The sequence below is a fragment of the Littorina saxatilis genome, linkage group LG13 (genome assembly GCF_037325665.1).
Source record: "Littorina saxatilis isolate snail1 linkage group LG13, US_GU_Lsax_2.0, whole genome shotgun sequence".
Classification (NCBI taxonomy): domain Eukaryota; kingdom Metazoa; phylum Mollusca; class Gastropoda; order Littorinimorpha; family Littorinidae; genus Littorina; species Littorina saxatilis.
This window is the reverse complement of record NC_090257.1, coordinates 19,247,308-19,273,653: the sequence shown is the minus strand read 5'-3', so window position 1 is coordinate 19,273,653 and position 26,346 is coordinate 19,247,308. Positions and strand designations below refer to the sequence as shown.

The 26,346-nt window shown below is 43.0% G+C and overlaps 1 protein-coding gene across 1 annotated transcript in view; it reads left to right on the top strand.

Moving 5' to 3' along the window:
• Positions 1 to 26,346, top strand: part of LOC138983782 (uncharacterized) — a 30,039-nt gene that overhangs the window by 3,365 nt on the left and 328 nt on the right. The window contains exons 2-9 of the mRNA XM_070357106.1: positions 3,210 to 3,488; positions 5,822 to 5,882; positions 6,370 to 6,415; positions 9,828 to 9,871; positions 11,274 to 11,342; positions 12,423 to 12,561; positions 19,550 to 19,720; positions 20,130 to 26,346. The exon at positions 20,130 to 26,346 is cut by the window's right edge and continues 328 nt beyond it. Of these exons, the coding sequence (XP_070213207.1) occupies positions 3,229 to 3,488; positions 5,822 to 5,882; positions 6,370 to 6,415; positions 9,828 to 9,871; positions 11,274 to 11,342; positions 12,423 to 12,561; positions 19,550 to 19,720; positions 20,130 to 23,632 (4,293 nt within the window). The 5' untranslated portion in view covers positions 3,210 to 3,228 and the 3' untranslated portion in view covers positions 23,633 to 26,346. The remainder of the gene's footprint in view (positions 1 to 3,209; positions 3,489 to 5,821; positions 5,883 to 6,369; positions 6,416 to 9,827; positions 9,872 to 11,273; positions 11,343 to 12,422; positions 12,562 to 19,549; positions 19,721 to 20,129) is intronic.

The window sequence follows — 26,346 nt, the reverse complement described above, 5'->3', positions numbered from 1 at the left end:
CCCAAATGAAGAGTGGACCCACGCATACACTGACGGATCAGCCGAAAAAGCAACACGAAACGGCGGTGGAGGTATCCTTATCTGTCGAAAAGATGCTGCTCCAATAAAGAAGTCAATCGCAACAGGGAAATTCTCCACCAACTACAAGGCCGAGGCAGAAGCACTGAAGGAAGCCGCTGGTGTGCTAAAAAACTCTCTGATGCTCCCAGGAGATACCATCTGCAGGAAGATAGTCATCTTCTCTGACGCACTCTCTGTGCTGCAAGCACTCTCCAACCCCCAAAACCAGGACGTTAGTGAACTTGCAACTGCCCTCACTACATTGCAGCAATCCACAGAGAAAACAGTTATCCAATGGATACCATCACACTGCAACATACAAGGGAATGAGGAAGCTGACAGGCTGGCGAAAGAAGGAGGGAAGCTACCACAAGAGAACCAGCAAGTTACATTTGGTGAGGCAAAAACCATTGTAAAAGAGAAGCAACGGAAAAGGTGGCTGCAACAACACCCTCAATACAACCCTAGAGACAGTTACTATCAACTCTCCAGAAAAGACCAGGTCATCATTGTGCGCCTGAGAACCGGCCACTGCAGACTCAGGCATCACATGTTCTCAAAATTCCACATTGGGGACACGCCTGTATGCCACTGTGGCATCGCAGACATGACAGTGGAACACCTCCTCCAACACTGTCCAATCCACCAGAAACTACGAGCAGAAACATGGTCTGCTGACACACCAGTTCAGGAGAAGATCTTCGGCACCCTGCAGAGTCTTCGCTGTACTACAGACTTCATCAGAAGTTCCGGAGTCCCTGTCTGAGCGATCGAGAAGAAGAAGAAGAAGATTCGACCTTTGCACTTTTACAGTGAGGATAATTTACGGGTCCAATTTACGTTCTGGACACTGCGGTGACCTTCTAAAAATAGTAACAGAACGCCGGGAATATCCGAAGATACTATAGTGCACCATATGAAGGAAGGGAGGTAAACGCTGAAAACATGGAGAAGATGAGAAGATAAGGAAGAGTTACTTATAATGGTGAAATGAACACAAAAACCAAATTCGGTTCAGCGCTGCGCGCTGAGAGCACGTGTTGAAATATCTCATCGATGATATTGTGTCCGGGGTGTAGCTGAATACGGTGTCCAAATTTGAAAAAGATCCACCGAGAACTTTGGCTTTGGTGTGTCGGTATGGGGGCCCGGGTAGCTGAGGTGGAACCAAAATAGCTGAGGTGGAACCAAAATCGGTTCAGCGCTGCGCGCTGAGAGCACGTATTGAAATATCTCATCGACCAGATTTTGTTTCGGGTGTATCTGAATATGGACACCAAATTTGAAGCAGATCCATCGAGAACTTTGGCCGTGCATGGCGATCAAACACTCAAACACACACACACACACACACACACACAGATAGACAGACAGACACAAGTCGTATATATATATAGATAAGGCACTAGCAGGTTTGCACATAAGTTGACCTGGGAGGTCGAAAAAATCTCCACCCTTCACCCAACTCATGATCGTCCCATTAAGAATAGGAGGCCGATGTCCTTTATCCACTACACCACTGCGCCCGTCATAAAACTCTGAACATTTCCATTGTTTTTGATCTTTTTTTGACTTTTTTCTTGTTACCCAGCCGATTGTGAATGGAAAATCCTGAACATAGTGTTATGTAATGTTGTGTTTAGTTTGTGAAGTACTTCAGTGTTAAGGCATTGTGAATACGTGTACAGTAGTCCCTTCCATTTCCGGCCCTTTCGTGGGCGTGAACCTGCCTGGAGCGGCCAGCTTTCCCATGACTAATGAGTTTTCCTTCTATAATTGACTCTTAATGGCCGTTAACCTGTCTGACGCGGTCAACGGTCACTGATTTTTGCCCTAAGGTGCCCCTCTTACTCGACAGGAGCGGCCACTTAACGGCCACTTGTCACTTTCGCGGGCGAGCGCCTGTGGCTCTCCCCGCCCACCCACCTCCCACCTGCTATCTGGCCGTTAGAAATCAGCACCTGTCCACTTTCTATAACTGTTAACACATGTATCGCCTGTTAATAAAGCTGACGAGTCAAACTCAAGATTGTTTTTGTTTACATTGGAGTGTGAGCGATCGCTGCGTGTTTGTGTTTGTTTGTTTCGTGAATGAAGACGTGAGTGATTGTTGAGTGATTATTTGAAGCCTTTGCAAGCCCGTCAAGAATTTGTTCAGTCAGTCAGTCAGTCTTTCAGAATGGCAACACAAACTCCAACAAAGAAAAGACTGGTGCTGACTTTAGAGCAAAGATCGAGTGAAGGTTATTAATTTCAGCAGAGAATACTTACGCATGCGCAAACTGTAAATACAGACATGCGCATACATGTACATTTACGGTAGTCACTTCCGGATCGATCACAGCTGATGTGAGTTTGAAACACTTGTTTATCTGACACTCAAATACATATATAATAATCCAAACAACACACATAGAAACATACGAAACAATAGCTTAGCCAGGACGATCGAGTTAAACACGCAAATAATTAAGATGTATAAACAAAAGCAAAACTAACAGAGACAATGAATCGGCGGCTCGTGGATGATCGCTTTCTTTTCTTCATGAAAACTTGATCGTGTTTTTGGTTTTTTTTTGGAGGAGGAGGGGGCCTGTAATGAACGGCCACCTGATATTTGCGGTCACCTTTGCAATGACTAATGGGTGACCGGATATGGCAGGTACTACTGTAGTGTACTTTGTAAATGTGAAATCGAAGTTTCTTTTTTGCTTTTTTGGAATGCACATTTGATTTAGTCATCACTTTTTACTTTGACAGAATCCATGAAAAACATGTCGACCACTCCCTCACATAACGTAGTTTTTGTTTCTAGACTCTTGCAAAGTCGAATGTTAAAAAGAAATGTCTCTGTAATCAATTGACTTCATTGACTGCAGTGTTGTATTCAGGTCTCAATATTCAGTCCCTGACACATACTCTTTTCATCTGATGAATCAATAGTTTTGCCATGTTGAACTTGAAGGTCTTCTGACAGAACACATTGTGTTTTAGCCAGCACATTTCAAATTTTACATATTTTCAATCCAGGTCCAACTGGGAACAACACTTATTCTTCTCTTTAGAAATAGAAGTAAATTTTGTGTAAGTAAAGTATATGTCTGGTTGTGGATAATACAAAAATAATGAATCATTTCCTCTGGTGTCAGTCTGTACAGCAAACCAGTCATGGCGTATGTTGAGCCTTTTCCAACAAAGCAACAACCCAAGAAATCGACTAGAAAATTATACCCACAGCCACCTGGGCCGCTTCGAAAAAAAGTGAAAGTGGAAAAGACCAGGGTGCGGGGCGTGAGCACAGGCAGAGCCATTCCCAACTGGTCGGAAAGGACGGCGGCCTATGTCAAGGCGGTCACCAAAGGAAAAGGAGCACCCTGCAAGATCTGGTCCATCAACGAGAAGAAACAGCTGCTGGACGCTCTGAAAAAGTGAGTCAGGGGAAGTTTATGAACGTTATAGTTGCACACACATACACACTGACTTTAACATGCTAACGCACACATTAGCATGTTAACACACACCACACTCACTAGCATGCTCACACACACTGACTCCAACATGCTAACGCACACATACCCACACATTATGATAACACACACTAGCATGCTCACACACACATGTACACTGACTAACATGCTAACGCACACATACACACACATTAGCATGCTAGCACACACCACACACAAGCATGCTCACACACACACACACTGACTAACATGCTAACGCACACATACACACACATTAGCATGCTAACACACACCACACACACTAGCATGCTCACACACTCACTGACTCTAACATGCTGACGCACACATACACACACATTAGCATGTTAGCACACACCACACACAAGCATGCTCACACACACACACACACACACACACACACTGACTAACATGCTAATGCACACATACACACACATTAGCATGCTAACACACACCACACACACTAGCATGCTCACACACTCACTGACTCTAACAATAGTAACATGCTGACGCACACATACACACACATTAGCATGCTAACACACAACACACACATTAGCATGCTAACACACAACACACACATTAGCATGCTAACACACAACACACACATTAGCATGCTAACACACAACACACACACACACAGTGGAACCCCTTTTCAAAGCCTTCACAAATGTAAAGAGAATCAGAAAGGGAGTCTTAAAATGGAGGTGAACTTATTTACAGACGGTATCAGCATGTCGTAAGAGGCGACTAACGGATTCTGTTTCTCCTTTTACCCTTGTTAAGTGTTTCTTGTATAGAATATAGTCAATGTTTGTAAAGATTTTAGTCAAGCAGTATGTAAGAAATGTTAAGTCCTTTGTACTGGAAACTTGCATTCTCCCAGTAAGGTCATATATTGTACTACGTTGCAAGCCCCTGGAGCAATTTTTTGATTAGTGCTTTTGTGAACAAGAAACAATTAACAAGTGGCTCTATCCCATCTCCCCCCCTTTCCCCGTCGCGATATAACGTTTGTGGTTGAAAACGACGTTAAACACCAAATAAAGAAAGAAAGAAAGCGTATGGCTGGCTACATTGCAGGGCAAAAACGGTCATACAGTAAAACCTGAGTCCAGCGGACCCTTGTTGTAACGGCCACCTGCTACATACGGACAGTTTACCATGGCACGAACACAATTTCAACAATAACTAACCTTTAACGGGCGGACACCTGCCACTTACGGACGCGGACACGATTTTTCGGACCGTAGGAAGTGTAAACACTGTCACAAACGGACACAACGTACATAAAAACGCAACTTCGAAAACTCGACTGTTATGCAGTCAGTGCTCGGCAGCCGTAGCCGTAGCACAAATGGTTGTTGATTGGTTGTCCTGTCCCTTTTCTGACCAATCAGTGGCTTGTTTAGATGGAGACCCACTTTCGCTCACTCACTTTCGCTTCGCTCACTTTCGCTTTTCCGCATTGTGGATACAGTCACAACCAAAAGCAACAGTAGACTACTGTGTTTGAAAATGGAATCTCCAGCAGGAAAAAGAAAAGCGTTGACTTTAGAGCAGCGTGTCGCTGCCTTGAAAAAACTAGATAGCGGCCAATCATGCCGAGATGTGGCGAAGGAGATGGGATGTGGTAAAACACAGATCGCGAGGATCAAATCGGAAAAAGAAGACGTGATGATCTCTCTCTCTTTGTAAGCAATCGTTCGAAGGAAACAATAGTTAACACAGCTAAATTCTTGTTCCATGCATTTATGCTGAGACTAGAAAAACTGAATGAAACAAGAGCTGACCCAATTTGGTCAAGACACACTGCGGAATTTCCCGTTGAATGACTGATGAAGAGTCAGCTATTTTTAGCTTTGTGACGTCCGACTTGCGTAAGTTTGAATGCACAGTGTGTGTAGGGAACGGGGTAGGGGGGGGTGTTGTTGTTGTTGTTTGCTACATGTATCATTTGTTTACTCACATTTTCAGTGAGTCTCATGTTCAATCCAATAAATACATACCGTACTACAGGACTGACAAAACTTGTTCATTTTACGTGCTCTTTGTAAAATATTGCCCCGGCCCCTCCACCTGTGAAGAAGGGACACCTGTCTAATAGGGACACTATTACCATTCCCCAAGGGTGTCCGTTAGAGACAGGTTTTACTGTACACATAAAAAAAACATTCATGCAAAAAAAACACGAGTGTATGTGGGAGTTTCAGCCCACGTACACAGAAGAAGAAGAAGATTGAAAAATATCTATTTTCTGTTGTTGTCGTTTTCAGACACCCTCACCAGGACTGGGACAACCTGTGTAGATGCATTCCAACACGATCAAAGGCCGAGGTATGTACATGTATCTTAAAACAGTTTTCAAAGTCGGAGTGTGTACATCGCCTGCATCGTTTTTAACCAAAATATGACATTTCACACAAAAATTGAGACAGTCATTATTCTATTTACTTAGAGGTCCTGTTGAACAATGATTATCAAGATCTGTGTTAAATATCATGTTTTGGTCAAAAATACAAATCCTCTTCTCCCAAGGATTTTACAGGTATGACCATTCCCACCCACCATTTTGGCAGCCATACACTGTTTTCGGGGGATGCATGATTTGTATTTTCATGTTTCTATAACCCACCAAACTCTGACATGGACCACAGGATATTTTCTGTGCGCACTTGTGCTTGCGTCTTGTGCACCTCTCCCCCACCCCCTCTTTCCCACCCCATGCGAAAAATGGTATATACATGGAGGTTATGTCTGTCTTTTCTTTATGAGGAGAAATGTTACTTAATATTTGTTTTATATATTTACCTTTTGCTTTCAGATTCAAGACTACATTCACACGCTGAAAGGAGGCGTGGAGTATAAATGTAAGTGTTCAGTTCTAAAGTACATTACTACAACCCCAAATTGAGAAATGGACACTATAACCTACACCTCTGTGTACCATCCAAACTTGTGTACAGTGGAACCCCCCTTTTAAGACCTTCAAAAATCTGAGAAAATCAGGTCTTAATATGGAGGGAGTCTTAAAATGGAGGGAGTCTTAAAATGGAGGGAGTCTTAAAATGGGGGTAAATTGACATAGGTTATGAATTGAGAGGAAAAAAGTATGGTCTTAACCCCTTCACTGCCCACCCCGTATGTAATACGTGGTCATTTTTGGTTAGTCGTACGCCCATAACCGTATCTCGTACGTGGGATTTGTGTCAACAACATTTCAGGACATTTCTGAAAACTAAATGGGAGGTAACCACTGTCCAAGTACTTGTAGGGGTTCTAAACACAGTTCTTTCCCATAGACCATTCGGATAAGCTACTACCACGTGTTGACAACTCACCACTGTGCCTAGACATGTGAGAACCGATCTAATATTCACAATGGCGGCCGAAAGTTGTACCTCAACTCGTAGACCTGTTTTCAAGCGATACAGTGTTCTGGAAGCTCTACAAGAAGTGATTTATGGATTACCACACAGAAGAATACTTTTATGGTCTGTAATGTGAGTACCTGATGTTTGACACCAGTTTTAGCAGTGTTTTGTGTGGTTTTATGTGCTGCAATGTGTGTGTGTGTGTAAGTCCGGAAACTGTAATTTTTGACAAAAATGGTCATTATATCAATTTTTACTATAACAATCACAAACAAAGTCCAATGATCATGTCATCCTATAATAGCCAAGGGTATAAGCAAAACACATGCCAAAGATCTAAGAGATATCTCAATAAATGATCGAGCAGTGAACAGATTAGTGAACCTACCGAAGAAAGCGAAATTTTGCCCTGGCGCACAGGAATACCAAAATGCTGTTATACTGTGGCAGTGAAGAGGTTAAAAGGGGGGAGATCTTAAATAAGGGTGTTTTAAAAGGGGGTTCCACTGTACCTGTTCTGTGGAATCCTCTTGGGGAAACATGTTCTGAATACTGCAGATGTGATCATGTGAATTCTTGCTTTAGATAAGAAAGAAAACAGGGTTATTGAGCAGAAATCAACGTTTTTTTGCTATTAAGCATGTCTGGATTTGTACACTTTTGTTTCTCTATGATTATGAAGCCATGTTTGGTATTCACATCAGTGTGTTCATCAGATGGTGGTGCAGACCTGGGAACCCGTATGATTTCGCCAAATTGTGTATGCCTGATTGACTAAAATACGATCAGTACAGTCGGTGGAAAAAAAATAAGACGAGAAACATTCGTAGAATACTTTTCTTCACAAGCGCATCCCTGTCTGTTTTGTGTAGTTACTTGGGCATTGTTTATTTTAATGAATTAAAATAACTGTATAACTCGGCATTTGATCTTTTGTCGTTAAACATTCAAAGTAGCATTTTTTTAAATGTATTGGTAAACTTAAAGGCACAGTGTGCCTTCCGTAAACCATCACAGATACTGTCAGGCTTTTACACACAGTACAAACACCCTTCCATTTGAACGCTCACCAAACGGGAACATCCTAGGTGCCCTACGTAAAGAGCGAGCAATTTTCAAAGAATTAATTTTGCGGATTGTCTCAGTAGACAATCGGACCGTGGTGCGTTTTGGCGCTAGACCTAACTTTATAAATCTATCTATACATACATATAAATAAAAGAGAGTGTCTGTCTGTCTGTGTGTGTGTGTGTCTGTCTGTGATCGCCAAAGCTCCGAGAAGGGAGGGGGCAGGAAGACGATGTCGTGCATGTGCACTCCTGTGACTGTGAAGATGTGCACCTGACCACCACCGCCGCTGCCGACGCCGCTGCGCTGCCAGCCCTCCAATCCTCCTCCGCCTCAAGTGTGTGTGTGTGTCTGTCTGTCTGTGGTCGCCATACCTCTGAGATGGCAAGAGGCAGGAACAAGATAGTGTGCACGTACACTCTCTAGGTGCCGCAAATGTGCACCAGGGTTTTAGTTTCTTGATTCATTGTTTCCTTTCTCAGATTATGGACCTCCCATTTATTGAATACAGCCTATATGGTGCAAGACCAGTTCAGTGCCTACTGTTCACCTGTAGCAAGCACATCATGCCAGTGATATTAGTGACTCGCTATTGCTCCTATGAGGGGAAGAAATGAAGAATGAAAAATTAACTGGACAGTTCCGGAAATTTCTAGAAGGTAAGGGAGATAACTCTTTTTTTGTATCCAAACAAAGGAGGTAAAGCTAATGATAATGGGATAGCGAGCGTCTTAAATTGCTACAGGGCTCCGCTTACTCCCAGGCGAAGCCGGGCTTAACTGCTAGTCTAAATAATAAATGGACAGCTTGTTACACAAACATTCTTAAATCATAAAAGAATTCTTTTTTCATCAAGACAAGATCAGTACAATTCGAAGTTTTGAAAGTTTGAAAAAAGAAACGCCTGGAAGCTGGGTCACACAAGGTCGTGCTTCTCATAGCAGACGACGGTTTATGCCTATCGCCAGTTCCTCCGAACAGTCAAAGCCATCGCGAGAGTTCTTGTGGACCACAGCCGTTTGTTTCGTGCATAGTAAGAGGTACATAATATACTATTGCAGATAAGCTCACAGCGAGTCGCATTCAAATTACTAACTGACGACTGCATTGTGAAAAAGGGAAACTGGATCACACGGGTTCACAATGGCTCAGGGGTAAGATAAACCACGCAAAAATAAATTCTTTGAAAATTGCTCGCTCTTTACGGAGGGCACCTAGGACGTTCTCAAGCGGTGAGTGTTTAAATGAAATGGTGTTTGTACTGTGTGTAAAAGCCTGACAGTGACAGTATCTGTGATGGTTTATGGGCGGCTTACTGTGCCTTTAAGCAACGGACGCATGCAAAGCATGTTTGAATCATCAATGTTCAAATGTTGTGTGGAGTACACTCATTTTTCTGAAAATACGCTAAAAAAAATTGAGAATACTCAAGTATAAAACAGGGGTTCCCAGGTCTGGTGGTGGTTAACAAGGGCAGTGATGGCGCTAGTATTTTTTCAAACCGGTACGCAAACTTTTATGATGCAAACAGTCCACACAAAAAACGTAGGCAGGTCATTGGCACCATTAAGATTCCAACTCAGAGTACTGGTTTTATTGTTTTACCAGCAAAAAAAACCCTGTTAATTCTTAAAATCAACCGGTAGGTCATACATGTACCGGCAGCCAATTTTGTTCCGGTATTTTCTCGTTTCAACTGGTAAAATACCAGTAATTACCGGTTAACGCCAATACTGCAAGGGTGTGGGCATGTGTTATACATGTTTATGATACAGATGTACTAAGATGTACTTTTTCAGTTTCATATGCTTCGCTAATTTGATTTACTTACTGTTTTCAGCCAAGGGAAGCAGAGAAGTACAGTTGGAGTGGGCTCCAATCGAGGTAATCACTGATCGAGTGGCTTTTCTATTTTGTCTTTTCTTTGGTTTTAAGAGAAGCCAAGAGTTTTCAACATAAAAATAAGGTTTAAAGGGAAGCTGACAATATTTGTTCAGGATCGATAAAAAAAAAGTTACCGTATTTTCCGGGTTACAAGGCGCTACAGCGCATAACCCTTCTTTTAAAAAAATTGTAATCCAGTCACCCAGGGGGCCGATAGGGCGCACCAAAATTGAAAAAGTATACCGGTAACAAACCGTTGAAGAATGAAAATAAGCCGCACATCAAAGGAAGAATACAGAGTGGAAATATGTGTGCTCTGTGTGTGCCGCGAGATCAAAGGCAGGTCCATTGTGATAGCTGGGTTGCCTTGTTTATAGACACTGACCTTCTTCCCAGGTTTTACCTATGAGAGGTGGTTCCCCTGTCACATCTGAGAGAGGAAACACTTCCTGCACCGGGGTCAGTGACCGAGTTTAACCTATGGGGCGGTCTCTTTGATGTCTTGAGAGGAAACTTGGCCAGGGTAGTACCTAGTAGCTGAAACATGCATTATCACAAGTTGTTTGACTGGTACTCAGGCGGTCTCTTTGATTTTTTTCGTATTTCATACAGGGATTAGGGGCTTCCTTATACAAGGCGCAGGCGTCAAACTCGAGGAAAAAAGTCGCGCCTTATGACCCGGAAAATACGGTACATAAAAATGGTTTAGTGGCATCACCGTTCGTGGTGTGTGACCAGTGTCCAGGGGCCAGTTTCATAGGATCGCAGTGAACAGACTGACAGTCGGTCGACAGTGGTTGCTCGACGGGCCACCGAAAAGCGCGTTTCATGAGTGAGTCATCGTCACCCGCGGACAACCGCAGTCGACCGACTGTACAGTATTCCGAATGGCCAAGTCGAGGGTTAAATTTAGCAACATTACTACTTCCGTTTGCTCATTCGCACGTGGAAATGGCCGATTTTGAAGAAGAAACTTGTCTCGGCCCGCTCAAAATAACAATGACCGAGACTTGTAGAAATTCCTTTGCGTGACGTTGAACCCTCTTACGCCATAATGTGACGTCTTCACGACATAACCCTGACTTGTCGGACAACTGCAGTTGGTCGACTGTGTTTCTTGCTTATGAAACTGGCCCCAGGTGCTTATTTCAGGCACTGTTCACAATTATCACAATTACTCCCATGTTGTCCAAGTTTTTATTTACGGACAATGTGTCTTGGGGTCAAATCAACATGTTTCGTTCAACAACAAAATTCCAAAGATGCAATCAGATATTCTGGCGATACATTCATCTAGTATCAAGAACAGTCATCTAAATAGTTCCGTCATTATTTCTCTCTCTTGGTATATAGTAGATCAGTTTAAATGAAATATAACACATTGATTTATTTTTGTTTTCAGAGCTGGTTGGACATGAGTATCGAAATGGTACACTACGAACAGACTGACCTCTCCAAAATTCTCAGCAGGGTACGTCAGTTTATTTGTTAAGTTCTTTGTTCCTTTTCAAGTGACCCATGATGCAGAATTTCACATGCGCTGAGAACACTCTTCAATCAATCAATCAATCAATCAATGAGTCTTATATCGCGCATATTCCGTGGGTACAGTTCTAGGCGCTCTTTAGTGATGCCGTGTGAGATGAAATTTTATACGGCCAGTAGATTGCAGCCATTTCGGCGCATATTTACCTTTCACGGCCTATTATTCCAAGTCACACGGGTATAGGTAGACAATTATTAACTGTGCCTAAGCAATTTTGCCAGGAAAGACCCTTTTGTCAATCGTGGGATCTTTAACGTGCACACCCAATGTAGTGTACACGGGGGGAGGTTCGGACACCGAAGAGAGTCTGCACACAAAGTTGACTCTGTGAAATAAATTTCCGCCGAACCTGGGATCGAACTCACGCTGACAGCGGCCAACTGAATACAAATCCAGCGCGCTACCAACTGAGCTATATCTCCGCCCCACATAGTCTCATAGACACAGAACAAATCTGCAGTCTATTTTTATTTTTTGAGTAGGAAGTTTTTACTGACGCCCATTTTAGACTACAAAATCATTTCTGTAATAAAACCATTTATGCATAGAAAGCAGTGTAGATTTTTGGTGTGAGTCCAAGTGGGTGGATTCCCGTTGGCACGTATAACATCCTGGGCGTATCTGAGATGATGTTAATCGCTTAGGCAAGAAGGGATGACGGGCCTTCTAGTTAATGTAACAGCATTGGTACAATTGTCAATGTTAAGCCATCTTTCAGTGCCAACATTTTTTAATTTATGCATTTTTAGAATTGTTTCAAACTGATCTCTTGTAAAATGGGGGGCGGGGTTGGTTCTGGGTTAAAAGTGATCGATTGCATGCTAGACTTAACTTAGAGCTGAAGAAAATTTCATTTCAGTAGAGTATACTTAATTACTGCCATTAGATCAGGAGTTTTTATTGGATTTTCTTTTTGGTTTGTTTTTGTGAAAATACTGTAGTTTGACTGAATGTGCGCCTAATTTGACTGTTACTGGTTGCTGACAGTATGGTGTTACTGTGCAGGTGTTCAGTATCATGGGCAACTTCTCTCAGCACCCAGAGCCAAGCTCCCCCACCGTCCAGCCGGACTACGGCAAACTGTATCGCTACATTGCCGCCATCATGGATGAGTCACTCTGCATGCCCGACCTTACTCCGCTCGGTAAGTGTAGATAACTCGCACTGTCAAGGTGGACATCGCAAATAGAGGGAAGTTCTGAAAGAGTCAGTACAATGGAACCCCCCTTTTAAGACCCCCCAGTGCCCCCAATTTAAGACCTTGATTTTTTCAGATTTCCTATTCATAACCTCTGTAAATGTACCCCTTCTTCTTCTTCTGCGTTCGTGGGCTGACACTCCCATGTACACTCGTGTTTTTTGCAGGAGTGGAATTTTACGTGTATGATTGTTTTTTACCCCGCCATTTAGGCAGCTATACGCCGTTTTCGGAGGAAAATGTACCCCCATTTTAAGACTCCCTCCTTCTTTCGACCTGATTTTCTCAGAATTTTGGAGGTCTTTAATGGGGGGTTCCACTGTAGCTGAAATGTGAGTCTCCTGTGATGAGAGGACACCTTCTGTGAAAGGACAACTTAATCTGTTGTCCCTTTGTCTATTATGATGAGCAAAGTATACCTGTCATGACAGGCCACCTGTAAGGTAATACATTGTACTACGTTGCAAGCCCCGGAGCAAATTTTTGATTAGTGCTTTTGTGAACAAGAAACAATTGACAAGTGGCTCTATCCCATCTCCCCCCTTTCCCCGTCGCGATATAACCTTCGTGGTTGAAAACGACGTTAAACACCAAATAAAGAAAGAAAGACAGGCCACCTGCTCTAAGTGAAGGGACACTTTTAGCTTGTCCCAATGATGTCCTTTCATCATAGGTACCACTTTATCCCATGACCTGCCTCTTTGTCTCTCTTAGCTGAGGAGGTGATTATTCTGGATAATCCATCACAACCATATGGATAATCCATCACAACAGAGTCTCGATCTCACCTGTCATTGGCAGGGTTGCACATCACGTAGAATTAAGGGTATAATACCCTTTGACCCTCCAAATCACGTACAAGATGCTCTCTGAAGAGGTATAAATACGTAACTGTTTTCTTCCAAAGAGGTAAAAAAAACGTACGAGTCAAACGCTGAAAGGGTATAGCATTTGCTAGTTTACAAGCAACAGCACGCAGGCCGCCTGCTCTACTGAGACCACTAAAGTACACGCCGTGTTCGTGCCACTCCACTGTCGACACTGACACGCCGTGAAGCAGAGGTTGCCTCCCTTGTCCTCAAACTGCGCGATATCTTTAAACTGATCATCTCGATGGCACGGTGCTGTCGCCTGCTAAAAAAAATGCCTCGCAAAACGCTCTGGGAAAAAAATGACATTTTATGAATACACCGATTGTCACTCATACCCTGTGAAAAATCTGGAAGGAGTATAAAAACCCTTTACTTTTTTCCTGAAAGGATATGAATACCCTTGACTTTTGGGGTTGTGTGGAACCCTGATTGGTCATTGTCTTTGATCTCAGAGTACAATTGAATAATTTATAGAGGTCATCTGCATATTTATCGTTAACTCGGGGACTACTTTCTTCAGCAAAACGATTGAGATATTCTGCGGTATAAAAGTCGAACTCACGTTTAGCTAACGATCTACATACATTTTAACATTGAAGAAATAGAGAAAACAACCAAGAATACACATAATCTGCTGGGGTGAAAAGAGCTGAGTGAAGGTTATGAGTTGGCCAAGGCGGTGAGAGAGAGAGAGCGATAGAGAGAGACAGTGATTCAAGGCGCACAACTCTAGTACTCTTCATAGGCAACCGCTTAGATCAATCCCGACAACAAAATCCTGATTCAAAATCCTGAGTTATGAAATAAGAATTAAACTAAAACAGTATGCTTACAGTTTTGTTCATTTGCTATCGCTTTTAGAGCATTGATTGCTAAATCTGGTTCAACAGAACAAGGCTATCCCATCTGTCGTCTGCTGCAGATCTGTCGTCTGCTGCAGATCTGTCGTTTGCTACAGAATCACCAGCTACTGATCAAGTTGACCAGCAACATGGAAATTGCCACTTACAAAGTTGGAGATACGGTTAAAATAAAAGGTGGCGGAGAAGGTCGGATCTTGCGTGTGTTATTTTTGGCACACGTAAGTGTAGCCTATGCGATGCTAACTTTTGTCTGTCTGCGTGCGTGCATGCGTGCGTGTGTATGTATGTATGTCTGTGGTAGAAACTTTTAACATTTGACTGAACACCGAAATACTAATTTTACCTGGTTATTATTCAAGCAACAGCTTCAAAGTATTGAAGCAATGATCAACATTTCGTCGGCACGTATGTAGTTAAAGTGTGTATCCAAAGAAAACGGGTGGTGGGGGGTTTTGGGGGGGTAAAAACAGCTGACTGGTTTGTGTCGTGTGTGGTATGTAGACCAGGTCAGGGGTCAAGGTTAGGTCAGATCGCGTGAAGGATTGTGGTATAGATACAGTTATCACCGAGCTGCAGTTCGCCGATTCGGAGAAGACGATTTCACATTGTTCGGTTTCGTAACTCCAGAAAAATAGATAAAGAAGATACCAAAGGAGATTTCCTACAGGTTAATCTGCACAGCGTGTTTCCAGTGTCCGCGCGAGGAAGCGCTGTCGAAAGCGCAGTGTCGATCTGGCCAACTGGCAGTCGTGTCCCCGTAAGTAGGCTACAGACAGGCAGATCTAGATCTAGTGTCTCGCACTCTTGCACCGTGTCACCTATGCTTACTGTGTGTGTGTATATGTGTGACGGAGTGATTGAGTTTGTGTTACTGTTTGTCGATTTCTTACGTGAGCCTTGAAGGCTTCGCCTCTTGTTCAGTTTTAAAGTAAACAACGGTGTCTAGGTTCAGGTCATGCAGGCAGATAGATTTACAAGTTTTGACCTACATTGAATAGACCAGCAGAACAAAACTACCGCAGTACAGTACAGATAACTTACTTGCCTAAGACTGAACGACAGACATCAAAGTAAGGCTCACCTAAATGACGATTGAAGAAGTAATTTGAACACTGAAGCACAACAGCTCGAATAAGCACCAATTCAGCAATCACCCTCATCGCTTGTAAAATCACAAACGCAGTCTTTTTGGCGAATGCCTCTGACAACCGACTTGGGTAACCGACTGAAACTGGCCGGTAACTGCACAGTTTCAAATACATTGAACTGCGCAATCTCTGTAATTCGTTTTCTTAAGCAGTATTGATGACTGAATACAAAAGCAGACGTTTTATGGCGCGTTTACCAAAAAGACTAAAGGGGACACGTTTCGCACATGAATTTGATGACACGTTTTGCGGTCGCTGAAGGTTTGGCCAGCAGAAAACAGGCACTCACAGAATTTGTGTCAAAAAGTGGTGTTTTTTTATGAAAACGTCGGAGTAATGGGATAAAAAGCTTACACACCTCGTCTGAGGCTCGGTAATACCTGAAAATCGACCCTAGGGAAAATATGCACGATATTTAGAACTCGGAGTGTGTAATCTATATATGGGTGCGTCTCAGAAACTGATCCTTTTGTGTGTGCCATAATCAAATTAGCCCACAATTGAAACATACTGAATTTTAAATCATGATATTGGTATTTTTGAGAAGTAAAATGAATAAAGAAATAGTACAAACAAAATTGAGTATTTTGCATGATTATTATGAAGATTGTTTTGCGAAAGAAATGATTGGATGCGTGAAAAATGTGGTCTGATCTGTGACATGAACCATCAACTAGTTTTGCACCTCACTACAAGAATCGTTTAGAATGTCCAAGGACTGCTATTCTTGTTATGTGTGTTTGGTTTAAGTGTACTTGACAGTTGAAATGTTATTTTGTCCACAGAATTGTTTTTTTAAACGAAATTAATCGCTTGAAAGTTTGCCATCACTGTCGTAACATAGGTTTCCGCACGCGTGCAACAGCAACAAGTCCTAAATTTGAACTTTAGAATTTGCATATTCATCTTCAACACGATCTAGACGTGAAAGGGCATAGAACATCGCTAAGCTAAATGTTATTTAAAGGCATATGTACGCGCTCCCGTGTTTATAAAGTGTAGTTTGCCCATAATCGATGTCAAACGCACCATAAGACCATATAATGACGATATGTCACCATGCGCGGACCATAATACATGCATTACAGCTTGTTCTAGCCTCTGAAAAAGTGAGGATGTCAACAAAGCCGCGGTGTTAGCTCCCTTGCATCAACGTTACATGTGTTGCCAAATCTATAAATAGGACGATCCAGATCAAAATGAAAATTAACATATCTCAACATTGAAGGGGTCCTAGACCACAATATTTTGCAGGGAACTTAATTTAGCATGTCTCCAGCTGTTGGTAAAGCAATTAGCGTGTATAGTCATCGAGTACATATGCCTTTAAGTATTATTTTCTCAAAATTGCATCTGCAAACTAAGTTGAAAGTTGCGCAATATGACATGCTTCTTCAAAATTCAGTTACGATGGTGAACGGTTTTGCAAATAATGTTCAGAGTTTTGAAGAAAGATTAGAACTATTTTGCGCGTAGTGACTTAGAGGTGCGGGTGACTACGCATGCGCAGTTACAGAGAGAAATAGTTCAGCTTCCAGCAGCGAAGAAAGATTTCGAGAATGTTTCCGAAGTCTGTGATTTTGTTACGACAGTGATCAACACCCCAGGTTCTTGAGAAAAGGTGAGTTTTTGCTGCTATGATATTCTATGAAGTGAAAAATTAGGCTAAACATTTGTTAATAATAGTTTTTCTTTCGATTTCACCTAGTCAAAACTTGACTAAATGTTTTAACATAGAGGGGGAATCGAAACGAGGGTCGTGGTGTATGTGTGTGTGTGTCTGTGCGTGTGTGTGTGTAGAGCGATTCAGACTAAACTACTTGACCGATCTTTATGAAATTTGACATGAGAGTTCCTGGGTATGATATCCCCGGACGTTTTTTTCTTTTTTTCGACAAATACTTTTGATGACGTCATATCCGGCTTTTTGTAAAAGTTGAGGCGGCACTGTCACACCCTCATTTTTCAATTAAATTGATTGAAATTTTTGTAAAGCAATCTTCGACGAAGGCCGGACTTCGGTATTGCATTTCAGCTTGGTGGCTTAAAAATTAATTAATGACTTTGGCCATTAAAAATCTGAAAATTGTAATAATTTTTTTTTTTATATATAAAACGATACACATTTACGTTCATCTTATTTTACATCATTTCCTGATTCCAAAAACATATAAATATGTTATATTTGGATTAAAAACAAGCTCTGAAAATTAAAAATATAAAAAATTATGATCAAAATTAAATTTTCGAAATCGATTTAAAGGAACAGTAAGTGTCAATGTTTTCTTTAATTGTAAAAGTTGTATGTTCAATGGAATGGTAAGTCTGAAAAAAATAATTACTTTATTTTGTTTTTAGCCAGTGAATGTGGATGCATCAAAATCTTGATAGACATTAAACAAATTCATGTTAGTGAAACTAGTACACATATTGCATCAATCTTTGGTTGAAATCGCTGGTACTTGCATGTTTCAGGTGCAAGAGATTCGACCTGATGAACTGGTGGTACCGTTCCTTCGAAGGAAACCGGAGGGGAACTACTATTGCTTTCCAGGGATCGATGATATTTCCTTAGTCCCTGCATCTGATGCAACCATGATTCGTGACCCCACCTTCAATGCCAGGGGGCATTATTTCTTTTAAAATAAATTAATTAACTGCAAGTGGCAACTGTTCTATATGTAACCAATGCCTTTGGTTTATTGTCTTAACAATTGAATGAACCACTTTTGAACATTTGCATTCTTCATGTCAAACCTTATAATACATGTCTGGTTGTTCGTTTCCGAGTTACGTCGGTGATGAACTTTTCATTAATGTTTCTCTTTTTTGGGGCAAAGTTTTCTTGATTTTGTCCAGCTTTTTTTCTTTCTGTTCCTGTTTTAGTGTTTGGCATTTTACCTAAGAAGAATCTGGTTGCAAAATCAGCTTCATTTAGTAAAGTTTGTGGGAAAAAGCATAACCGTTTCTTTGTTACAAAAGTGATGTTTCCATGTTACATCGGTGACCATTTTGCATTCTTTTGGGATAACTTTCTAACATTTTGTCTTAGAGCAACAAATCTTTGTATATATGCTATTGTGAAGGTTAAATGTCAATAAGACTGAATGAATGCCATGTATCAACATGTTCTGATCAGGATATCATTAATTAATTTTCATTTTTGTATTGAAATTTTGACGAATGCCTGGAACATTGAAAAAAAAACATTATTTTGTTGTTTGCATGTAGTCATTTCATATTGAACTCTATAATGGCTTGTGATTCAACAATAATAACTGAATAAAAGTCGTTTTCAGCCTTATAAATGCAGTTTTTTTGTCTTTTATTTTTTCCATGTTACACGGGTGATTTTGCACACATGGTCCAAATAATGCTCAACATATGGCAAACTAAAGGCAATGTTATATTTTTTCTTGTTTAAACTGAAAAGGTACACCCTGAGAAGTGTGTAAATAGTATTATCAAAGTTTTCTGGGAAGATTTTACTTTTGGTGATAATGTCACAAACAGAGGACGAGATTCTGAGACGCACCCATATATACAATGCCGAATATCAAAGAAGCACCTGGCAAATATTTCAAAATGATCAAAAGTAAAGGTTACTCAGTGATAGTGAAGGCTGAAAATAATAGCCAAAACAGAAACAGGTCAATAAATAATAAAAAATAAAAAAATAAAAAATAAACAGGTCAATTATTGCCAGACACCTTAAAGTAAAGAAAAATATAAAGATTTAGCGATCGCATTGACCAGAAATGTTGGTGATTTGCTGTCAAAGATTTAGCGATCGCATTGACCAGAAATGTTGGTGATTTGCTGGTCAAAATACCAGAAAAGAAATTGGCAACTGATCATACATACCATTTGATAATTCATTCGACCATTTTTTTCCCGATACACATAATGCAATCACTTTGTTTTAGACTTGGTTCAATTTGATGGTGTAACAGAGTGATTGGTTTCCAAGAGAGCCAGGGTGGGTACTTGTAACTAAACTGTGCACAGGCAATCTGGTATTTATCTGTTGTTGACCTTGACCTACTTTCAGAGTCAGCCATCGTTGCAGACCTGATGCACGGCATCAGCGACAAGCTGAGACTGTCGGACACGTCACTGCAGCGCAAGGTCATGTGCTGGAAGTACAAGATGCTCAACTACAAGTTTGACTTTGATGACATTCGCTCCTGTTTTGACCGCATCCGTAAAGCTCTCACAAATGGTGAGAGAGAGAGTGTGTTTGTGTGTGTGTGTGTGTGTGAAAGAGCTTTCCTTTGATCCTCAATTTTCCTGGGAAAGCAACTTTCTGTCTTCCCGGAAGAAAAGACATGTGGGCCCAAGAATAAAACAAGTCCCTTGAAGAAAATGATCATTGAGTTTTAATTGCGGTCTGTGTGTCTTACATGCCAGAAGAGGCCATCAAAATGCTTTTTAAAAAATTTTAATTTTGTGTCAGAATGGGAATATCAAAGCATTTTAAGAGTGCCACTGTTTATTGTATTTTTCAGCCCTTGGACGCAGATTTCTCTCTCCTTCCAATTCCATGGGTTACCATCCTTGAATTTCTTTCTTGTTTCAGATTTCTCCGTCTTTCCATGGGTTACCATCCCTGAATTTCTTACTTGTTTCAGATTTCTCTGATCTTCAGCGGGATGGCAACAGGATTGTGTCTGGCTTGGCCTCCGCAGTCAACCCGACAGGGGACGCTGACCAGAATGTTGCCGGGACTTCTTCAGACCCTGTCCCTGTTGCATCCACTTCCAGAGACGACAGTGTAAGCCCGGAGAAAGGAGGTAGTAGCAGTAAGGAAGACGCCTCCAAGTCGGATGCTGAAAAAGCCTCCTCACCCAAAAGGAAAAGGGGCCGACCAGCCGTTTACACCTGGCGCCGACCCCTAGAAAAACCTCGCCTGTATTCCATGAACCCTTTCTGCGTCCCTATCCGCCTCCTGCGACTGAAGCGTCTGGCTACCTCGGCCACGAAGAGAAGGAGTGAGTCTGTGTCCACAGCGTCCACACCCCGCACCAGCACCAGAGAACAGGCCAGGGAAAGCAGAGAGAAGATCATTGAGGAGGCGGTCAACCAGGCCAAGGAACGGCAAGACTTGCGGCAAGTCTCCGGCATTTACCAGCCTGCTGCTGAGAAAAAGAAGAAGAGGGTCAGGGGGACACTTCCGGAGGGACAGTTTCAGGTGTCGTCAGCCACCATGAAGGCCGTCAGAGCAGCCCTGGCCATCAAGAAGTTGACCAGCGCAGCAGCTACAAGCGGTCAAGCTCAACCAGCTTCTGTGGAAACACAGCCCATGACCGTGCGGCTCCCGAGTGAGGGGGACAGTTCCAGCAACGCCCCAGTGAGAACGTTCCGCTGTGTGCAGTTGCCTGATGGCCGCGTGGTTCTGGCTGCGCTTGACGAGCCCAAGACCGAAGCTGAATGGAACCCCGTCTCCCCAGCATCCCAGGCACGCGAGCAAATGCCTCCACCTGTACAGATGCCTCCATCTTCACAGTCGGTCTCGTCCAAATCCCCAACGGCCGTTTCCCCCAGCAAGTCAAATCTAAGCCTCAGTCCTACGCTGTTCCACTCCCCCCTTCGTGCCCCTGTGGCCAGCTGTGCCGTGTCGGTTGGAACTGAGGAGGAGGAGGGAGAGCCAGACGTGATCGCTCCTTTTGAACGCAGGACCTCTCGGACGTACAACAGATCAAAGTCTTCAGCCCCAACTCCGTCAAACAGCCAAGCTTTGCAGCTTCGACATTCTGTGCCGCCAAAAGTGCCATCAGCTAGTGCCACTTCAGTGAGTCTTGCTGAATCTTCTGACAGCTCTTTGGATCAGCCAGCAAGCAGTCAGGTATCCCAGAAGCCCACAGAAAACTCTGTGATGCCTTCAAAACAAATAGGGCAGAGTCAGCCAGCTGAGAAAGGTACAGAGGATTTGCTGATCTTGTCACAGCAGCCCACAAATGATGAGGCCTCTCAGAAAATTGATGCAACAAGCTCTTCAGGGGAGATACGGAAGAAGAGGCAACGGTCAAATAGCCAGGCGCTTGCAGGGGAAGGGACGGAAGTTGACACTGCTGCGACACGTGACGGTGCCGAGACAGCTATTGATGTCAACTTAAACCAGGACAGTTCGTCAGAAGACCTTCCCCAGCAGAGCATTTCTCAGGATCTTGAGGCCAGTATAAGCGGCCAGTCAGATTTCACCGATCATGAGGAAGGGCAGCAAGAGTCTGTGACACCGAATGAAAAACAACCGCCAACAGCATGGCAGACTGCGATTCAGCGGCAATTTCCACAACAGACAGCCGCTCCCACACAAAAAGCATCCATGTCTAAAGTAGTTCCTCGCAAAACAGCACTATCCAAATCACGTGCACTAAAAGCAGCTCCTGTCAAACGAGTTTCCAAAAAAATGCCAACCAAACCATCTCTGAAGCGAACTAAACCAGCTAGACCTGTTCCGAAGAAGAAGGCCACGGTCGAGGTTCCTGAGGAAACTACTGAAAGATCTGAACAGCCAGAGGTGCTGCCAATGATTCTACCAACAGTTAGACCCAGAAAAATATTCAGACCAAATGTAAAACCGGTGATTCAGGAAATCCTGGTAAAACCACCGTCATCTCCCAACGCTGTTCCAGAAGCAGTGGAGGTGAGAATTGTTCAGCTGGAACACAGCAGCCAGTCATCGCAATCGAAGCTTCGAGACAACAGAGCGCATCCAAGGCCATCATCGGCCGACTCGGCAAAAACGGCGTCCAAGTCACCTGGGGTGCGACCAAACTCCGCAGATCAGCAAAGATCTTGTGAGGGTTCTTCGCCACCAAGAAAAGTCATGCGCTCTGTTTCATACGAGGGTTCATCGTCCTACTCGCCCAGAAAGAGAGCTGTGGTAACCAGACCTTTGTCCGGAGGCAGGTCCACCCACACCACCAGGGCAGACTGGTCAAAAACTCAGGAGTCATCGCCAGACAAACCAGCGAGTGATGACGCCGATTCCCCTGTGGCGCGTTTCTCGGGACCAGTGAAGACCTACACGCGTGTACCCAAGCATGAGTTGACCGGAGAAAAACCTCCCCTCATCCCTGCCAAGGGCAAGGTTGCTGCGACTGCAGCCAACAGCAGCACGAAGACGGCTCCGGGAACAAGTGGGACTCACAAGGCACCGCAACCAGCCATAGTAATCCGGAAGACATTGCAGACAGCATCAGTCGCATCAACAGTACCTCAGTTGGCAACGCCTCCTTCAGCAACAACTCTGATGAGAACACCTCAGTCTGTGACAGTTACGCCCCGAACACCTCAATCGGCAACAATTATGCCCAGAACACCTCAATCAGCAACAATTATATCCAGAACACCCCAGTCAGCAAAAATTACGCCCAGAACGCCCCAGTCGGCCACAATTACGCCCAGAACACCCCAGTCGGCAACAATTACGCCCAGAACACCTCAGTCAGTGACAATTTCAGCCCAAGGTGTCCCGAAACCACCTCAGACGGCAACGGTAGTGTCAAAAACACCTCAGTCAGCGACTGCTGGTTCAAAGACTCCCCAATCATCAGATTCTGTGCAAACAACGCAGCAGTCGGCATCAGTTACATCAAAAAGTGCAGGGCAGCTTACTCCACAGTCTTCAACAGGTCAAAACAAGGGAGCCAAATCTTCCTTCAAAGCCATCCTCGCTCAGGTGGCCTCCCCTCACTGTGGCACACCCAAGTCTGCCCACAAACGACCAGCAGCGCCTGAGGAAGAGTTCTCCAGCTCAACATCCCCCACCTCCTCCCCCTCTCCACCCAAAAAGCACAAACTGAGCAAAAACTTCCTGCACAAACCCAAGACCACGATTCCTAAAGCTGAAGCCCCCGTAGCCAAGAAAGCCTTGCCAAGGGGGTGGAATGCCAGGAAAGAGAAGAAAGGCAGGGAGGGGCGGTCAGTCTCACTGAATGACATGGACATCAGTGGCCGGTGTGTAGAGGTCGTGACCCCGGACATGGCCAAAGAACGGTTAAAGCTGAACGAGTTGCCGAAAAGTTACGAGGCTGAGAGGAAACAACGGCTTGATGATGCCGTCAAAGGGGGCAGGAATCTCGTGCAGATGGTGCTAGACAATGATGAAGTATCTCTAATAAGCCTCTGAGTCTTGCTGTGAGCAGCTCCTTTGGACATCAGCTAGGTACTGTAGGACACAAGCCAGCAGCTAGGAATACAAACAGTGAACGCATGTCTCACTTTGAGCGGCTCTGTAGGACACAAGCCAGCAGCAAGGAATACAAACAGTAAATGCATGTCTCACTTTGAGCGGCTCTGTAGGACACAAGTCAGGAGCTGGGAATACAAACAGTAAACGCAAGTCTCACTTTTAGCGGCTCTGTAAAACACAAGCCAGCAGCTAGAATTACAAACAGTGGACAAATGTCTTATTTTGAGCGGCTCTGTAGGACGGAAGCTAACAGCTAGGAATACAAACAGTAAACGCACGTCTCACTTTGAGCGGCTCTTTACGACACAAGCTAGCATCTAGGAATACAAACAGTGAACTTGTGTCTCACTTTGAGCGGCTCTGTAGGACGCAAGCCAGCAGCTAGGAATACAAACAGTGAACGTGTGTCTCAATTTGAACGGCTCTATAGGACACAAGCCAGCAGCTAGGAATACAAACAGTGAACGCATGTCTCACTTTGAACGGCTCTGTAGGACACAAGCCAGCAGCTAGGAATACAAACTTTGGACTTACAAATGAGTTCGACCTTAGTTGCAAGACTGAGATACATGTGACAACCTCTGAGAAGAGAAGGCATAGTGGAAGTTGTTGACAAATTGAGTTTTTATTGTCATGAACCGGAGCAAGGGATGCTTAGCATAATAGCAACATCCCTAACTCCAATTAATTCTATACTTTTTACTTGAGACATTTCAAGCTTCTAAAAGCACGGGGGCTTAGCAGTATAATTATCACCCAGTTTTCTTGGAACTGAACTCAGAAGGTACCAGATTTTCCAAAACGGTGCCCAGGGATACAGACTTTGTCAGCAAAATACCTTTTTCACTTTTTATCATTTCACAGATGGTACATGTGTGTAGAATATATAGATTTGATCATGTAGATTCCAGGAAACACAGAATGTAAAAACTGTAAATGTTCACCTGCCAGCGGCTTTTAGCATGTTACTGGAAGGTGTGTTGTACGACTTACGTCCCCTTTTCCCCAAACGCTTTCACAAAAGTGGGGCATGAAGTGTAGGCATGCGACACATAGTCTGATAGAATAGGAACATCTTGTCTGTGCTATGACCAACTCTTATTGTGTGCCATATGTTCCAGTTGGTATAGTCTGTTTGAGGGGCAAGCGGTGGACTTTTTTTTTATCCCAGCGAAGCTGGAGGTATCCCACGAACGCTATTCATACTGTAATCGACTTGAGAAATGTTCATACCGATAATACATGATAAAGAAGGATTCGTTGTGCCCGATCAGGGGCTACAGTTGGAGATGGAAGTTCACCAAAAATTGGGTATTAAGGTTTTAATTTAACATTGTTAAAGCTCTGTTATCATGTTTTTCACTTACATTTCTGGTTTTTGAAGAGGTCATTCTGAGTTAGTTACTTGTCACTCCAAGTGTCATGTGACGTGTGTTTAACCTTTGCCGTGCTTCCTGGGTTCACCTGTACCCAGAGACACACTAAAATCATTGTAACTCTGAAACCATTAAAGGTATCGTTTTGAAATTTTAAGTATCTCTCACACACCTAATTTGCTCTCTGTCTGCAAATTTTTAGTGTGTACATGACAAAACATTATAATTAATTGATTATGTTAATTAACATAAACACTACCGATTGCGCGGGTTCACGCAAACCCATACAGTCGAACCCACTTAAAACGAACACGCTAGTTACGAATTTTGACTTATAACGAATTAGTTTTAAGTTCCCAACTGAATACCTCTTTCTTCATGCTTAAAAAAAATGCTTAAAACGAATTCTTTATTACGAATTTACGCTTATAACGAGCACTTTTTGGATTCCCAAGCATGCATAATGTCTGTAATTTACTCACGCTTATGACGAAATCTTTAAACTCGTCCCGAGATCGACATATCATGGGAATTTGAGAAGTTTGAATACACGTGTGTCAAAGTCTTCCCTTGCGTCGACTGCTTGAACCATTGCTCAACCGATCACTGAATAAAGTTAAACTGATTACACTGTACTCACAAAACAATTTCAAATTTAGAATCAAAGTGATTGATAGCTCAGACACTGAACATGAATGACTGACTGACGTTTATTTCCTTCGCGAATACCAAAAACGAAACATCGAACAGAAGCCATTGCCAAAAAATATAGATGCCAGAGTGGTTTCCCTTGGACAAGGGAAACCACACTCTCAACGTTTGCGTTCGCCGGTTCGCGATAGTTTATCAGTCAGTCAGTGCTTTCGATTTGGATTTGAACATCATGTTGCAACAAAAAAACAAAAAACTAAATTGGCCAAGGTTTGCTACCCGTCGCCAAGGTAAGTGATTCCGGACAAATGATAGGAACACCGCGAATGTGGACAGTGTCAGTGTGTGCGCGTGTGTGTGACCAAAAACGTAACAACTGGATGAAACATCTGTGTGCTCACTCTCACTCAAACTCAACAATCATCACTCAACATGAGACACACATGAACATGTACCTGAATATGTCACTTTATTGTCTAAACGTGAAGCAGCATGAAAGTTGCGAAAGAAACAAATTGAAACACCATAAAATGTACAAGACTTAAAAAAAAAAATTTAAACAAAAATCAATCAATTTTCTTAAAACGAATTTTGGCTAAGACGAACTTTTTTTCCGATCCCCAG